This window comes from Megalobrama amblycephala, linkage group LG19 (genome assembly GCF_018812025.1).
Source record: "Megalobrama amblycephala isolate DHTTF-2021 linkage group LG19, ASM1881202v1, whole genome shotgun sequence".
NCBI lineage: Eukaryota > Metazoa > Chordata > Actinopteri > Cypriniformes > Xenocyprididae > Megalobrama > Megalobrama amblycephala.
In genome coordinates, this window is record NC_063062.1 from 22,775,130 (window position 1) to 22,793,665 (window position 18,536).

Genomic DNA, 18,536 nt, shown 5'->3' on the forward strand with positions numbered 1-18,536 from the left:
CAGAATTGTCACTAGGAATCAAGACTTCGCAAATGGGTGGTGTGTGTGAGAGTCTTATATAGTCCTGATAATGAGCTGCAGCTGGGTGTGGTGATTAGTGATTAGTGTGAAGTGTGTGCAGGTGAGTGGCAGAGAGGATGATGGGAGATGTAGTCCGGGAACTGATAGGATTTGTGACAGAATGTCCCCCTCCCGGAAGGCGCGTCCTCGCGCCGTAGATGGCACAACTGGGGAGGGAGGGTGGGTGCCCTGGAGACCTACAGGCAGGAGATACTGGATGTACAGGCGGGTATGGAGGTCTCCAGGGCAGGTCCAGGAACTCAGGTAACCACGGTGGGTCAGGTGGCTCGGGCAGCCACGGCAGGTCAGGAGTGTCGGGAAGCCACGGCGGGTCAGGTGGCTCGGGCAACCGCGGCAGGTCAGGTGGTTCGGGCAACCGCGGCAGGTCAGGTGGCTCAGGCGGCCACGGCAGGTCAGATGGCCTGGGCAGCCACGGCAGGTCGGGTGTTTCAGGCAACCACGGCAGGTCGGGTGGCTCGGGCGGCCACAGCAGGTCGGGTGGCTCGGGCGGCCACGGCAGGTCGGGTGGCTCGGGCGGCCACGGCAGGTCAGGTGGCTCGGGCGGCCACGGCAGGTCAGGTGGCTCGGGCGGCCACGGCAGGTCAGGTGGCTCGGACGAGTACGGCAGGTCAGGTGGCTTGGGCGGCCACGGCAGGACAGAGTCCGAAGATGACCACGGCGGGTCAGGTGGTTCAGGTAACCACGGCAGGTCAGGTGGCTTGGGCAGCCACGGGAGGACAGAGTCCGAAGATGACCACGGTGGGTCAGAGTCCATAAATGTCCATAGTGGGCCCCAGTCCATGGGTGGCCATGACGGTACAAAGGCCGATGACGGCAGTGGCCGGGCAGGGTCCCCACCCACAAGCTCCCCACCCTCAGGTACACTGCCCCCCCCCAAAAAGTTCTTGGGGATTTTAGCGGGGCCCGTCGCAGGTTTGTGGGCAAGGAGTTCGGGTGGCGCCGGCAGGGCCAGGCGTGTGGGTGAAGCCGGCAGGGCAAGACGCCTGAGTGGCGCTGGCAGCGCAAGGAGTTTGAGCGGCGCTGGCAGGGCTGGAAGCTTGGGTGGCGCTGGCAGGGCTGGAAGCTTGGGTGGCGCTGGCAGGGCTGGAAGCTTGGGTGGCGCTGGCAGGGCTGGAAGCTTGGGTGGCGCTGGCAGGGCTGGAAGCTTGGGTGGCGCTGGCAGGGCTGGAAGCTTGGGTGGCGTTGGCAGCGCAAGGAGCTCGGGTGGCGCCGGCAGAGCGAGAAGCACAGGTGGCGCCGGCAGAGCGAGGAGCTTGGGTGGTGCTGGCAGAGCGAGGAGCTCGGGTGGCGGCGGCAGGACAAGACGCTTGGACGTAAGAGGGGGAAGAACAGAAGGAGCCTTCTTCCTCCTCCTCCTCCTCTTCCGAGGATGAGGCAATGGTTCACCGACTGGAGCGGTTTCTGGAGCAGACTCACTGGCTGAAGCGGGTTCTGGAGTGGACTCCATGGCTGGAACGCCCCTACCTCCGTGAGCACCGAAGGGGCGGCCATCTTGCCCGTAGGCACTGGCAAAGCAGCCATCTTGTCCATCGCGTCCAGGGCGCTTGAGTCCATGGCAACTGGTGAGCTTGAGTGCGTTGCAACCGGCGAACTTGAGAGCGTTGCAATAGGCGAACTTGAGAGCGTTGCAATAGACGAACTTGAGAGCGTTGCAATAGACGAACTTGAGAGCGTTGCAATAGACGAACTTGAGAGCGTTGCAATAGACGAACTTGAGAGCGTTGCAATAGACGAACTTGAGAGCGAAGCGGCCACCGGGCTTGAGAGCGTAGCGGCCGGCGGGCCTGAGAGCGTAGCGACCGGCTGGCTTGGGTGCGAAGCGGCCACCGGGCTTGAGAGCGAAGCGGCCGGCAGAGGCTTGGGAATGCCAGCCACTCGTGCTGAAGTCAGCGGAGGATCAGCCACACTGGAACGTAGTCCTCTGCGCCCTTGGATAGATCCAGAGACGTGACGTGACTCTGGGCGATCAGCGGAGACGTGACGTGACTCTGGGCGATCAGCGGAGACGTGACGTGACTCTGGGCGATCAGCGGAGACGTGACGTGACTCTGGGCGATCAGCGGAGACGTGACGTGACTCTGGGCGATCAGCGGAGACGTGACGTGGCTCTGGGCGATCAGCGGAGACGTGACGTGGCTCTGGGCGATCAGCGGAGACATGAACTGTTGCTGTTGTGATGATAGCCGCCATCTTGTGCGTGTTACCTGGCGCGGCGGCCATTACGGGACTCACCATGGTGTCGCATTCCTCCGCGACACCCACAGTAAACGGAGAGCCAACAGTCAACAATGCATAGTCCATAAAGCTGCTAAGTGATGAACGCGGTCCCTCTCGTCTTAATTTATTCTGGAGAGGCTGGTTGACGCCATCACAAAAAAAGTCAATCAGTGCACAGTCCGGAAGATCAGAGAGGTAAGCAATGTTTAGATACTCCTGCACATATTCCTCCAACGATCGCGTGCCTTGCGAACTCCACAATAGCAATAGATTAATGTCCATACCGTAATGAGATCCTCCGGGAAAGCTGCTGGATCTTGGTGGTGGCGAAGTCTTCTGTAACAAATCGGGAGTCATGGTAAGATCCAAATGCAAGCTTTATTAAGAATGTCGTACAGGCAGGGTCAATCAGGAGCAGACGAGAACAGCAAGGGACAGGCAGGATCGTAATCAGGGTGCAGGCAATGGTCAGGACAGGCGGATATCATTCACAGAACAGTATAACAGGCAAGGGTCAGGACAGGCAGCAACAGGTCAAGAAACAGGAACAGGCAAGATAAAACACAGGCAGACAGGATACAAGGTACGCTCAGAATTGTCACTAGGAATCAAGACTTCGCAAATGGGTGGTGTGTGTGAGAGTCTTATATAGTCCTGATAATGAGCTGCAGCTGGGTGTGGTGATTAGTGATTAGTGTGAAGTGTGTGCAGGTGAGTGGCAGAGAGGATGATGGGAGATGTAGTCCGGGAACTGATAGGATTTGTGACAGTCACCATGATTTTGCCAACTAAGATATGTTACTGATATCAGCATATTTTGTTGATCATGGAACAACATTCCTGCCTGAAAATTTAATTGGTAACACTTTACAATAAGGTTTATTAGTTAAACATTAGCAAATGTATTAAATGAACTAACCATGAGCAATACATTTGTTGGTAACACTTTAGATTACAGCCCGGAAAGTACTGCGTAATTACAACAAATTTACAGCGTAACTTTCAATAATTATAGTGTAACTATACAGTAAGTATGTGTAAGTATAGGGGAACAATATGTGAAGTATTGGGAATAAAGGGGTAACAACCAGGAAAATAACAAATTATTTTATACTGTAAATATTTTATAACTAAGGGGTACTTATGACATATAACTAAGGAGTAAATATGAAATTACGGGCCGTAAATAAAAGTGGAGCTTGTTACCCTCTTATTTCATGTAGTTACAGGGTAAGTATGACATTACGGGCCGTAAATTAAAGTGGAGCTTGTTACACTCTTGTTTCATGTAGTTACAGGGTAAGTAATTAATAAAAAATAAATAAATAAAAACGCAAACAGTCATATCACTTGGAAAACTTTATTTGAAAAACAACTTATTTCAAAACAGATTTAAAGTTACAACACTTCTTATTCGTTTCTCTTGCTTGGCTTCCTCCTCCTCTTGTTCCTCTTTTTCTTTCTTTCCACTGATGAATCTTAAGAGGGAATCCCATTTGCTATTCTGTATTTAAAAAATACAGTACACCCGGAAATGTACTCATCATTTACCCTCATGCCATCTGAGATGTATACGACTTTCCTTCTTAAGATGAACACAAAAAGGTTTTTGGAAAAAGAAAAAAAATCATCTGGGAACGCTTTATAATGCAAGCTCACGTGTTCCTAAAAGTCGAAGCATCATACAGCACATACAGCAATAACTACAGTAATCCATACGACCCCAATGGATGAATCGATGTCTTCTGAAGTGAAACGATACGTATTTGTAAGAAAAATACCATATATTTTAATATTTTTAAAACTTTCGACCAGCTGTCTTCTGCGCGTGCATGCGAAGGTTGAGAGTTCATGCTTGACGTAACTTGAAGCGTGACGTAGCGTAAACTCACGCAGATGTTGGATGCCGTCAGTTTTTTTATTTTTTTATTATTATTTTAGTAATGCTCACAACAAAATACACAGAATAACAGATAATGAGAATGAGAAACAAACAAGACAGAATAACAGAGACGGCAGTTCTCGCGCGAGTTTCACACGAATCTCCCGCGAGAACGTCATGAAAGCTTCAAGTTGCTCATTTCAATGTGCTTCATCGAACGAGAAGTCGACTCTCATGCAGGCGCTGGTGACAGCTGGTCGGAAGCGAAAAGATGAATAGCCTAAACCATGAATTTCGGGGTGTACTGTATTTTCTTATAATACAGAATAGCAACGGGATTCCTTCTTAAGATTCATCAGCTGAGAAACAAGAGCAGGAGGAAGTCAAGCGAGAAACAACAACAACCAAAAAATGGACAAAACTTGTTACTTTCTGTCAGGACTTTAGAGTTTGAAATGGAAAGTTGATTAAAAAAAATGAATAATAAGTGTTGTAGACCTGTTTTTAATAAAGTTGTTTTTCAAATAAAGGTTTCAGAGTCAGTGATATCAGATTGTTTGCATTTTATTAATTACTTACCCTGTAACTACATGAAATAAGAGGGTAACAAGCTCCACTTCAATTTACGGCCCGTAATGTTATACTTACCCTGTAACTACATGAAATAAGAGGGTAACAAGCTCCACTTTAATTTACGGCCTGTAATGTCATAGCCTACTTACCCTGTAACTACATGAAATAAGAGGGTAACAAGCTCCACTTTAATTTACGGCCCGTAATGTCATATTTACCCCTTAGTTATATGTCATAAGTACCCCTTAGTTATAAAATATTTACAGTATAAATAATTTGTTATTTTCCTGGTTGTTACCCCTTTATTCCCAATACTTTACATATGGTTCCCCTATACTTACACATACTTACTGTATAGTTACACTATAATTATTGAAAGTTATGCTGTAAATTCATTGTAATTACGCAGTACTTTCCGGGCTGTAATCTAAAGCGTTACCCATTTGTTACTGCATTTACTGAAATTCGTTAATGTTAGTTAATGAAAATACAGTTGTTCATTGTTTTCCATTGTTACCATGTTGTTCATTTTTCATTGTTACCTTGTTAACTAATGAACCTTATTGCAAAGTGTTACCTTTTAGTCCTAACCCTATCCCTATGACTAAACTGACTAACTGATGTTGAACCATCAAACCTGGTTGACAAAAAATGTAAACTTGACTTAAAATGTAAACTTGTTCCTTAAATCTGATTGGTTGATTGGAATGTTGTTCCAGGATTAACAAAGATGAAATCAGTTCACTCATGTGACAAGCCAAGAGTGATAATGAAGTGGGTTGGAGATCACTGAAATTTTGGACTCGTGGCCAGGCAACTCCCCGGATCTTAATCCCAGAGAGAACTTGTAGTCAATCCTCAAAAGGCAAGTGGACAGGCAGAAGTTCACAAACTGTAATCAGCTTTAAGCATTACAGTAATCAGGTAAGAATGGTTTGCCATCAGTCAGGATTTGGCCCAGAAGCTATCCAGCATGTCAGAACAAATTGCAGAGGTTTTGAAGAAGGGTCAGCATTGTAAAGGTTGACTCTTTGCACATATTAAATATTTTTAAAACTTATATGCTTGTCATTGTTTTCCAGTTTACAATACAAACATGTTTAAAAAGAAATCTGCAAATTCTGAAGCAGCAAATTTTTTGAAACACAAAATTTATGTCACTGCCAATACTTTTGGTCACAGCTGTATATAAAAGTCAAAGTGCAGTTAAAATGTATTAGTTTGGAAAACAAATGGAAATCTCCATACTGAACATTTTCTGTATAAATATGTTAAGCGTTACATGCCTAATGTTAATAATTACGATACTACAAAACAGCAGTCATTACAAACATTTTACTTATTAGTTTGAGTTGAAACCCAATAGGAATAATCGAGATTGAAGAGTTGGGGTGAAGGAGGAATGCTGGAAAAACTGTCATAGAACAGACTGTTTAGTCAGCTCTATATGCCTCCTCTCGCATTGATTGAGTAGATTATCTGAACGTGCTCCTACCAGACTTTGTTAATAAATCATCATTTCTTTTGTATATCTCTTCCCATGATGGCTTTTTTAGTGTTTCTTTCTGGATGTAAAAGGATGATGTAGCACTTTGGGGCAAATATAGCCACCAGTAATCCAAAACTAGAAGCTAAAATGGCAAATATCTCCACAGCTACTGCATATTTCCCTGGTGAGCTCACATATGCTGGAACAAATGCAATCCACACAGCACAGAAGATCAACATACTGAAAGTGATGAACTTTGCTTCATTAAAATTATCTGGAAGATTTCTCGCCAGGAAGGCTAACATGAAGCTTACTGCTGCCAACAGTCCAATGTATCCCAGCAGCATAGAAAAACCAGCCACTGAGCCAATAGCACATTCATATACTATTTTAGAGCGGATATACTTGTTGTTTTTATGGGGTGTTGGAGAGGCAGTTGATAGCCAGACTGCACATATCACAACCTGGATGGCTGTTAGGATCACAACTGTGCATCTTTGTTGAGCTGCTCCAAACCATTTTAACGCACTTTTGCCCTCTGGTCGAGATGACTTAAACACAGCTATTACCACCATAGTCTTGACCAGGATGCTGGAGATGCACAGGACAAAGCTTATGCCAAACACAGCATGTCTTAACTGACATGTCCACAGCTGCGGCTGACCAATGAACAGCAGTACACACAGAAAACACAGTTTGAGTGACAACAGCAGCAAGAAGCTGAGCTCTGAATTGTTGGCTCGTACTATGGGAGTGTTACGGTGATGAGTAAAGATGACCATCACAAGAGCACAGAAGCACGTGCCAAGCAGAGATGCAGTGGTCAGAGAGATGCCCAGAGGATCCTCATAGGACAGAAACTCTACTTCTTTGGGGACACACTGATCTTTATCTTTATTGGACCAGAACTCATCTGGACACAATGTGCACTCAATAGCATCTGTGATTTAAGAAAAAGAAAGATGGTGAGAATTTTAAGCATAATGTACTTTAAAATTAAAATTTGATTAAAAATAAAATTATATTAAAAATTGACCAACAATAATCATCTCACCTGTTGTATTAGAAATCAATCCATCTCTGCATGGGAGGCAGTCAAAACAGCAAATAGGAAGGCCCTTCCTTGAGGCTCGCCTTGTTCCTGGGGGGCAGCTCTCACTGCACACTGACCTTGGGATCTGAAAGAGACATCATCTGTTGTTAGTCATGTGTTTGTCTGTCATCTCTTTCACATAATGACAAGCTTGGCCTTTCCATTACTTCTTTCTTATTTATCTTTTCAAAGATTTGACTATTTTTAGGTTAAATCTGCAAAAGGGATGACTTTAACGTGCAGTGTTAGTTACTTGTTTTGGCTCAGAGTTCCAGTATAATGCATCATCATCCAGTGTGAGCACCATCCCTGTTGCTGCCTCTTCATTTACTACACCAACAGCTTGGACCCTTATTGACCCATCAGAGCCTGGCTGCCAGTTTAGTACATCATAGATAGGCAGAGCATCTCCATTCTCATCAAATAACACATGATCCCCAAAGCCTGTGGTGAAGTTCACTTTCTGGAGGTAGTGAACCAACTGTACAGTTTGTAGACAGGACAGGTGTTATATGTTTATGTGAAATTTTGATTAATGTACCGCACATATTTTGCTTTTCCAAATCAGTTCTTGTACACTGTGTTCCAAATTATAATGACATATGAACAGAATTTCAGTACAATAAACATATTCAGATAAAATAAACAGATTCAAATTCAGATTTTAGTTTTTCAAAGAAAGTGTTTGTTTGATTGTTTGTTTTATTTCTCCATATCTTTTATCTTTTATCAGATAACTCAGACAGGTTTTTTTAATTGTTTTCCAGGTCTACTAAGGTAAATGCAATATGGGGAGAAAGAAAGATCTTTCTGAAGATGCATGAAAACATGAATTGGTGCAATGTTATGCAGAAGACATGAAAACAACTAATAAACAACTAATGTGTGTAAACTGAACTATCATAAGATTTGTGAGTTATTTACAGCACAAGAGAACTCAGTCAGATAAAGGCTTATGAAGGAAAGTTCCTGTAAAAAAATAATAATTGTATTTAAAATATAAAAAGCCACTGTTGAGCAGCAAACAGGTATTTGAAGCTGCTGGTGTCTCTGGGGTCCCAAGAACCTCTCCATGCAGGCCAGCAGTTGTGCGTAAAGTTGTGTTTCCGCCACCTCTAATCAAAACTCACAGAGAAACATTTACAGTGGGTTTGGAAATACATAAAGACTCAGTTTTAAATATTTTTATTTACTGTGACATCAGCCTTTATTTGAGTTTTGCTGTTCTCTAAATCATTCAGATTTCAGTATGTATTGTACTGAAATCCCACTGATACATCACTTGCGTAATAATTTGGAACACAGTGTATATGCCTGGAGAGAATCTGCACTATACCTGTGGGTCTTACCTGCCAGGGTTTCAGGTTTGTTATGTCAGCACAACTGTTACCATGGAATGGTCCTCTACCCTCCTCACACTGCATCAGGTCATGAAGTGCATGTGCCAGGGCATAAACTGCCTTATACACATTATAAGAGGCCCTCAGCTCCGAAACATCAGTATATGGTGTGTCTGTTGTGCTCAGATCCTCCTGTCCTGTACACACCTTTTTGACTTGCTCTCCATCTGTCTCTTTACTCCCAGTTTCAAAACTGCACCCAAACATTTTCTCCCAAAAGATCCTTAACATGTTATTTTTTGGATCATTGCTGGAATGGAGACGGAGCAGAAATTCATGAAGCCCTTGGATCTCTCCACGCCTTATGGCGATCCCCAGTGTGCCTCTTAGAAAGGGAAGTAAACGTGGAGCGTGATTTACAAGAGAGGTGGCCCAAGCTTCACTGGCAATCCACTGTCTGCCTGTCATGTTCTGCAACACCACCGCATCCAACAAAGGTATCAGAAAAGATGGAGTGGAAAAAACAACCATCACTCTAGCTGTAGAGGCCTGAATCACTGCTGTTATATGCTGAATATCTCTGTGGTTGTTATCATGTGGAAGGATTTCAGAAAAAGCAACACAGCCTCCAAACAGCTTTATTTCCTGATGGAAGGACTGAGCAGCATAGATGCCATAGTCATCATCACTGTAGATAAGACCAACCCAGGTCCATCCAAAATATTTTAAAATCTGAACCATAGCCCGCACCTGGAAGGCATCACTGGGAATAGTTCTGAAGAAAGAGGGGTATTTTTTCCTGTCACTCAAACAGGAGCAGGTGGCATAGTGACTAACCTTATTAGAGAGAAAGACCAACAAAAAATGATCAGTACTTGATACTTTTTTTCATACAAAAACAGATAAGAAACCCTTTTTTTCTTTCATCCAATCTTACTATAGGTACTCGAAACAGTCCCAGAATACTGGAAATAGCAATAGAAGCAGTTGAACTTGAATCCCCCACAATTCCAATCACTGGTGGAGGGCCAGTGCAGTTTTGGTTTGAGAAGGACTCCTCTGTCCCACTGGCCAGGGATATGGCAGCCCGAAACGCCATTCCTAGCATCACACAGTTGTCATAAACATGGTAACCAAGAGTGATGTTAGGAAGCAGGTTTGGATTGTTATTGATCTCATCTATTGCAAAAGCCATGGTCTGTGCCTGCTGGAAGCTCTCCATATCAAATCTATGAAAAAGCAAGAGAATGTTTAATATTTAAATTAATATTTAAACTATTCTGGAAAGGTAATTGGCAGTACAAATAATAAGGAATCAATTACAGTAATGAAGCAGTAAAACATAACTTGAACAAATTCACAATGGCAATTAACAATGAATTCAAAATGTTTTGCAAAAATATTTTTGAGGTATATTTTCCTAGTTTTAAAAAGCTCTTTTTATTTCAGCCTCGTATTGCTGTCCATATCCACTTTAGACTCACTGCTCACAGTATGGTGGTTCGGGCTCAGTTCTGAAGCTCAGCTCCGGGAACACTGTGAGGAAATCAACCTCAAACAGGCCTCCAAATATAAAATCTCCATTTTTGTACATTCCATTCAGCCTGAAGTGTCCTTGGAGCTGACACATGTCTGATCCGAGTATTGAAGCTGCCAAAATAAAGCTAAAAGACAGATACAGGCAGATGTTCAGAGTGAACCACATCTCTATTTCTGAGCTATTCAACCACTCAGCTCACTAATTTATGATAAAGGTTGTGTGGGTGTTGCTTTAAATGAGCAGGAGATGCGTGAAGTGGGCGTCCCTGGAAATCAGGATGTTACCCTCCTATCACTATATTTCTAATCTATGTAAAGTAATGACAACTTTTGACAACCAGTTCTTTAACGGGTGGGTCGGGGGCAAGAAAACAGTACTGATGGAAAAATTTATTTTTTATGCATTCACAGTGATTTTCTGCTCGGGGAGATTGTAAATGATTATTTAGAGATGTTGAGGTGACAAAAATTTGGTTTTAAAGCTTAGGAATATAATATCAATTATATCTACTTGTCCATGTTTTCTTGACTGTGTTTTTCATTAGAATGTCCTCTAGATGTCAGTCTTGCATTTAACTTTTGAAAAAAAAGAAAAAAAAAGACAAAATCATACAGTGACAAGTGGTAATACTAAGGTATAAAGAATTTATCAAACTGGATGATTGACATATGCCTATTTTAATGTATCTACTGTGTATTAACTAGTAAAGAAAGTTTTTTATTCATCTAACGTGTTAACTTTAAAATAATTTTAAATATTATTAAACATGTCTGTGAAATACAATTCTGATTGATCCAACGCAATATTCAGCGGTCAATTATTTCTGAATAATCACATAATCAAGAGCGTTTAATCTGCAAAGCATCTGTTGTGTACAAACATCTCAAAGCAGTTTTACTTAAATTCTAAATCATAGACATCTTAAAGACATTTTCTAAAAGTCTATTTAACATCTGACAGGAGACGTCTTAGAGACAGATGTATGTGTGGTAGCCATAAATAACACCTGGTTATAACCATGGTTATAGTGACTGAAGTTACAGACTAAAACTTTTTGCACAAACAAACAAATAAATAAATAAATAACAAAAATGTTGTTAATGAGTGAAAAACGACAACAACAACAACAAAAAACTCTTTACCAAGAAAAACAACAACAACAACAACAAAAAACTCTTTACCAATACACTGCTCTGGCTTCTGTGGCATGTGTATTGTTGTGAATTTGTTCAAAAACTTTATATATATATATATATATATATATATATATATATATATATATATATATATACATACAGTATCTCACAAAAGTGAGTACACTCCTCACATTTTTGTAAAAATTTTATTATATCTTTTCATGCGACAACACTGAAGAAATGACACTTTGCTACAATGTAAAGTAGTGAATGTACAGCTTGTATAACAGTGTAAATTTGCTATCCCCTCAAAATAACTCAACATACAGCCATTCATGTCTAAACCACTGGCCACAAAAGTGAGTACACCCCTAACTGAAAATGTCCAAATTGGGCCCAATTAGCCATTTTCTCTCCCTGGTGTCATGTGACTCATTAGTGTTACAAGGTGTGAATGGGGAGCAGGTGTGTTAAATTTGGTGTTATCTCTCACTCTCTCATACTGGTCACTGGAATTTCAACATGGCACCTCATGGCAAAGAACTCTCTGAGGATCTGAAAAAAAGAATTGTTGCTCTACATAAAGATGGCGTAGGCTATAAGAAGATTGCAAAGACACTGAATTTGAGCTGCATGGTGGCCAAGACCATACAGCAGTTTTACAGGACAGGTTCCACTCAGAACAGGCCTCGCCATGGTCGACCAAAGAAGTTGAGTGCACGTGCTCAGCGTCATATCCAGAGGTTGTGTTTGGGAAATAGACGTATGAGTGCTGCCAGCATTGGTGCAGAGGTTGAAGGGGTGGGGGGTCAGCCTGTCAGTGCTCAGACAGTGATGGACTGGCCAAGCATATCTCCAGACCTAAACCCTATTGAGAATCTGTGGGGCATCCTCAAACGGAAGGTGGAGGAGCGCAAGGTTTCTAACATCCACCAGCTCCGTGATGTTGTGTAGAGGACTCCAGTGGCAACCTGTGAAGCTCTGGTGAACTCCATGCCCAAGAGGGTTAAGGCAGTGCTGGAAAATAATGGTGGCCACACAAAATATTGACACTTTGGGCCCAATTTAGACATTTTCACTTAGGGGTGTACTCACTTTTGTGGCCAGCGGTTTAGACATTAATGGCTGTGTGTTGAGTTATTTTGAGGGGACAGCAAATTTACACTGTTATTCAAGCTGCACTCAAAGTGTTGTCACATGAAAAGATATAATAAAATATTTACAAAAATGTGAGATAAAATAATATATATATATATATTATATATATATATATTATTTTATAATTATAATTATCTATTTCATTGCTAGTTATTTTGATGATGCTGATATGGTTCATGTATTTGTGTAATCATACACACATCTGTGTGTGTTTAGTGAAATACAATAATTAAATTACAATCGGTTCAGAACTTTTCACTTGCTGGCACACATGTGTATCTTTATAACAATAGTAATTTGTAGAAATAAATCATTTAATTCTGGTCATACCATGGGCATGTGAGTCTTGAAATGATGTTGAACACTGGCTGGAAACAATGACAGTCTAAAATATAGCTGCAAGCGGTAATAATCAGGGTTCAAGCACCAATGACCAATGTAAATGATTAACAAACCATTTCACATGTATATAAAGAGCACCTGTTTCCTGTCTGTGGTGATTGTGTAGCCTATTTCTCCATGTTTGTTGTTCGTGTCGGTGTCGGGTAATTGTTTCATGTTGGTGTGACCAGCTCTCTGCTCTTATGCGTAACACTATCTGTGTGTGTGTTAGCAGCAGAGTCTCAGTCCCAGTCCCAGCCCCAGAGCCTGATTGTGTTCCTGCTATCGTGACCAGCCGTTCAGTGATACCTGTCTGCAGGCGTGGTAACGTCCATCTGCCAGCCTGGGCCTTCTCCATCTGCCATCCGCGTCACTCCAGCAGGACCACTCTGCTACCGAGGATCTAGGACTCATACGGGAAGCTTCTGTGATTTCCTTTGTTCTCCAGCTGCAGTGTGCAACTATACCATGCCTGGCAGTCTTTTTCTGTTTGTTTGTGGGACTAAATAAATATTTTTGAACTGTATTCGCCTCTGGGTCTTCTGCGGTCTCCTGACAGAATTACCCGACCAAACATGGACCCGGCGTAGGAAGCACCGATTCGCTCCGCTGTGGAGATGCAGGGCATAATGCTCGGCCGACATGAGGAGGAGCTCTCCGCGGCAAGACATGCGGTGGAGAACCTCGCGGGTCAAGTTAGTGACTTATCTCACCAATTTCAATTTCTTCGTCACGAGCTCTCCAACTCTCCACCTCCCAGCCCAACCACCGAGCTGAGTATAATCCACCAAGATATTCGGGTGAGCCAACTGAATGTAAAGCCTTCTTGACTCAATGTTAGGTTGTCTTTTCTCTCCAGCCCACTACTTATGCTGCCAACCACGCAAGGGTTGTATTTGTTATTGTTATTTGTTATTTCTCTGCTGACAGGAAGAGCGCGGGACTGGGCCACGGCAGTCTGAGAGGCAGAGGCTGTATGCTGCCAGTCTTTCGCTTCGTTCTGGGAGGAGTTGATAAAGGTGTTTGACCGGTCCATAAGCGGACGCGAGGCATCCCGCCAGCTTGCTGTGATACGCCAGGGTAGGTGTTCAGTCTCTGATTTTTCCATTGAGTTCCGCACCCTCTCAGCCTCCTGTGAATGGAATGAACCCACCTTGACAGCGCGATTCCTGGAGGGATTGTGTCCTGAGATCAAAGATGAAATCTATGCGCGTGAAGACCCGGCTGCCTTTGATCAGCTGGTGGAATTAGCAATCCGTCTGGAGAAGCATGCTGATCTTCGACGCTGTGCCCGTGGTGCTCAGCGAGTACCATCTCCTCCCCAACCTGGGCCAGCGGCTGTTTCGTTTGAAGCCGCATTTCTCCAGCTGAACGTCAGGGTCGAATACTCCATCACCTCTGCATGTACTGTGGGCGTGCAGGACATCTGGTCGCTGTCTGTCCGCTAAAAGAGAATGCTCGCCAGTAGACCGGGGAGTACTGTCGAGCATAGTTTCACCTTCCCCTCCCACTAAGACAATGACCACACTACCCGTTATTCTCCGATGGACAAGAACTACCACGATGTGTCAAGCCTTCATTGATTCAGGGTCAGAGGGAAATTTTATGGACGCCACGTCAGTGCAGGACAGTGACAGAAGGATTCCTTTATGCAAACTCGATGACCCTACTCCTGTGTTCGCACTAGATGGCAGTGAGCTGCCTGGCATTCATTATGTTACTGTACCGGAGAGTCTCACCATCTCAGGCAATCATCAAAAGACAATTTCTTTTTCTATTTTTCATTCTACTATTGCCCCTGTTGTTTTGGGCCATCCTTGGCTCGTTCAACACAATCCTCTGATTAACTGGGTCCAAGGAACTATTCAGTCCTGGAATTTGCCATGTCATGTCCAGTGTCCACAGAACCCATCTTACCTGAGGGTTGTGTGGTGGGGGGCGTGACTTGGGGTATAGAGAGACTGGTCAAGGCAGCCATAACCAATGTCGTTATTCCTTGTCAATGTCCTCCAGGGCTATTGTTCTCAAGCCAGTTATTCGCGCGCCCACCCGACCCTCCCGATGTCCGGTCTTGGTCGAGGGTTCTCCTGTTTACAGAGTTAAGAAGCTCCTTGACGTGCGCCGCCGAGGGCGTGGCCACCAGTAACTCATCGATTGGGAGGGCTACGGCCCTGAGGAGAGGAGTTGGATTCCAGCCCAGGACGTCCTGGATCGCTTGCTCATTGACGACTTCCTCCGCTCTTGCCAGTCTTCCTCCCTGGGAGCGCCAGGGGGCGCTCCTTGGGGGAGGGGTACTATCATGAGCCAGGTTTGATTTCTGTCTGATCTCCTTTCATTTTGTTCAGCTGCTCCTCATTGCCGCGTACGCACCTGTTCCCTGTCTATGTTGATTGTGTTGCCTATTTCTCCCTGTTCGTTGTTCGTGTTGGTGTCGGGTAATTGTTTCATGTTGGTGTGACCAGCTCTCTGCTCTTATACAGGTACGTAACGCTATCTGTGTGTGTGTTAGCAGCATTTTATCTGAGTCTCAGTCCCAGTCCCAGCCCCAGAGCCTGATTGTGTTCCTGCTATCGTGACCAGCCGTTCAGTGATACCTGTCTGCAGGCGTGGTAACGTCCATCTGCCAGCCTGGGCCTTCTCCATCTGCCATCTGCGTCACTCCAGCAGGACCACTCTGCTACCAAGGATCTGGGACTCATATGGGAAGCTTCTGTGATTTCCTTTGTTCTCCAGCTGCAGCGTGCAACTATACCACGCCTGGCAGACTGTTACAGACTGTTTGTTTGTGGGACTAAATAAATATTTGTGAACTGTATTCACCTCTGGGTCTTCTGTGGTCACCTGACATATATAATATAATATATATATATATATATATATATATATATATATATATATATATATATATATATATATATATATATATATATATATATATATATATATACACAGTACAGTCCAAAAGTTTGGAACCACTAAGATTTTTAATGTTTTTAAAAGAAGTTTCATCTGCTCACCAAGGCTACATTTATTTAATTAAAAATACAGTAAAAAACAGTAATATTGTGAAATATTATTACAATTTAAAATAACTGTGTACTATTTAAATATATTTGACAAAGTAATTTATTCCTGTGATGCAAAGCTGAATTTTCAGCATCGTTACTCCAGTCTTCAGTGTCACATGATCCTTCAGAAATCATTCTAATATGCTGATTTGTGTCACTGATTCTATACTGATGCGATATATATATATATATATATATATATATATATATATATATATATATATATATATATATATATATATATATATAATTTAAACATTATTTAATTATTAAACATTCAACACTACAGTATAACTGAAAGCTATCAATTTCAACATTTTTTAGGCTTTAAGAAATTAACTTAATTTAAGTGAACTTAAAACAATCTTCACATAAATTCATTAGAATAAATGTCATATTTACCTGTGGCCTTTGAATAAAGTTATCAAACACTTTACAGTCTTCACTGCATAAATTATAAATTAAATATAGATTAATCCTTATTAAAGCTACAATTTTTTCTTTTACCTTTGTTCTTTTATTAACATTAATGGCAGACATTGCAGCAACATGGTTTACTAGGCTGCTGTGACTTTAATTAAGACCTGTTGCTGCAAAACATGACAGGGATATGACGTCCATCTCAGTTTCTCACAACTCTTTAAGTTCATTTAAGACATTATTTAAATAATTTAAGACTGCTCTTGTGAGATACTCGACAAAACTGGCATTTTGGCATAATTCTGTGTGTTAATAATTCAAGCATGAAAGAGAACTCTATATTGGTGCGTCTTTCTGTGCATATAAGTGGTCTGTGTGTCACACAGACATGACATTCACAGATAGCGAGTTATCATTTGTCTTGTGGCGCTTGGATGGTTTAAAAGCAAGAGCATAATCATACAATGCAACACTAGTCAAATTATGTAGAGACCTGAGATTATGTAGTCAACACCTGAGATTCTGGGGTGAAGCACCTTGCTCAAGAGTGTCACGACCGGCTCAAGCCGTGACAAATAATAAAGGAGGACTAGTAGGTTGGTAAGGGTGAAACGAGTGTTTATTAACATAAATAGAAAAATATATAAAACAGAAAATTACTTACAAAAATAACCCCAATTTCTGTCTGACACATGATGTTAAAATATCAGACAGAACCAAATACAAAGTAACAACCAAGGCAAAATAAATAAACAAAACAAAAACCAACCAAGCTAAACAGAAGCAAACTCACAACACTCCAAAGATACAAGCCTCTCCACACTCTCGCACGCTTCCCTTTTATAAAGGACCAAACAGGCGCTAATCATTCACAATTAGTCCAAACAGACAACGTTAGGTACAGACTCTCGCGATGCTCAGATTCTCCCAGCCACACCCACCGGTCGACACAGCAGGAGTAACGGGAGACGCGTCACAAGAGCATGAAAAGATTCATCTTGGAATTTTTACTAGATGCCCACCATCAATAGGACCAGTGTGGGTGAAGGTTTTGTTCTGTTCAAACAGTAACACACACCTAATTCTAATTAAAGCCCAGGGGCCAATCCTGGGTTTTAGGTATGAAAATGACTTGGCATGAAAATGACTTGGCTTTTAGTGGTGTTCATCACCATAGCAACTTATGTTCCACAGCAAACCTGCTCCAGAGCAGGTTATGTTCTGGTTCAGAGATCTCAAACTGAAATTGGGCCAATCAGATGTAAGCTAAATGAACTGACACATCCAGTGCAATAAAGTCACTCCCCCAGTTTCTCGTCCTCCAAATTAAAGGTCACTAAATAGTAAAAGAAATTAACAATAAAATTGTCTGGCTTTAATGATAATTACTTAGAATTATTTTATGATTTATATAATTATTATATGATATATATTATTTATCCAATACAAGCAAGCAAGCAATTTTAGTTTAGCAGTTATTACTAAACATTTAGTTTCAATGAATATTAATATATACAGATCATATGTAATATAAATAAACTGTAAATAAACTTTAATATGACTACATGTGACCTTACATGTTTAAGTCTCTATCGCTATATATTATCAACTATATAAACTAACATCACAAGTTCCACTTGATAGACCAAACCACTGATAGAGCAAGATAATTTATTTTATTTGTCCTCCTTCATGGACAAGTATTTTCATTAGTGTAAATGAGTTTAAATACTTCATTTTCTTCAATCTCTTAATTAGAATTATTTTATGATTTGTATTATATGATCTATTTTATTAATCCATTACACACAAGCAATTTTCGTTTAACAGTTATTATTACGTTTAGTTTAAATGAATACTACAGATCATATGTAATATAAATAAGCTGTAGAATCAATAGATAACTCTTTAAAAATGACTACATGTGACGTGTGTTACATGTACGAGTCTCTATTGCTATATATTGTGAAGCAACTATATAAACTAACTTCACAAGTTTCACTTGCACTGATAGAGCAAGAGAATTTCTTTTATCTGTCCTCTTTCATCAGTGTAAATTAGTTTTCATTTTCGTCAATCTCTTAACCTTCAGCAAGAGTTTTGAATCGCGCTGGCTCTCTCGCGAGAAGTGAATCATAGTTTCACTCTGTTGCAAGGC

The 18,536-nt window shown here is 42.0% G+C and overlaps 1 protein-coding gene across 2 annotated transcripts; it reads right to left on the minus strand.

Annotated features, from left to right (window-relative positions):
* Positions 1-5,068: 5,068 nt before the first annotated feature.
* Positions 5,069-10,653, minus strand: LOC125254704 (extracellular calcium-sensing receptor-like). Of its 2 annotated transcripts, none has more exons than XM_048169446.1 (6): positions 10,160-10,653; positions 9,613-9,904; positions 8,685-9,512; positions 7,589-7,816; positions 7,297-7,420; positions 5,069-7,182 (listed from the first exon to the last, which is right to left on the minus strand). In XM_048169446.1, exons 1-6 carry the CDS (start codon positions 10,378-10,380, stop codon positions 6,269-6,271), a joined length of 2,607 nt encoding a protein of 868 aa, XP_048025403.1. In that variant the 5' UTR covers positions 10,381-10,653; the 3' UTR covers positions 5,069-6,268. The 2 variants fall into 2 exon arrangements, with proteins under 2 accessions (XP_048025403.1, XP_048025404.1); XM_048169447.1 differs by having other exon boundaries at positions 10,167-10,290.
* Between the last annotated feature and the right edge of the window lie 7,883 nt (positions 10,654-18,536).

Excerpts from the sequence above, each read along its gene's own strand:
- LOC125254704 (XM_048169446.1), bottom strand. The coding sequence starts at position 10,380 with ATGTGGTTCACTCTGAACATCTGCCTGTATCTGTCTTTTAGCTTTATT. Across the intron at positions 9,513-9,612 it reads GACTGTTTCGAGTACCTATA|GTTAGTCACTATGCCACCTG; the intron begins GTAAGATTGGAT and ends CTCTCTAATAAG. Across the intron at positions 7,183-7,296 it reads ATTGATTTCTAATACAACAG|ATGCTATTGAGTGCACATTG; the intron begins GTGAGATGATTA and ends CTTAAATCACAG.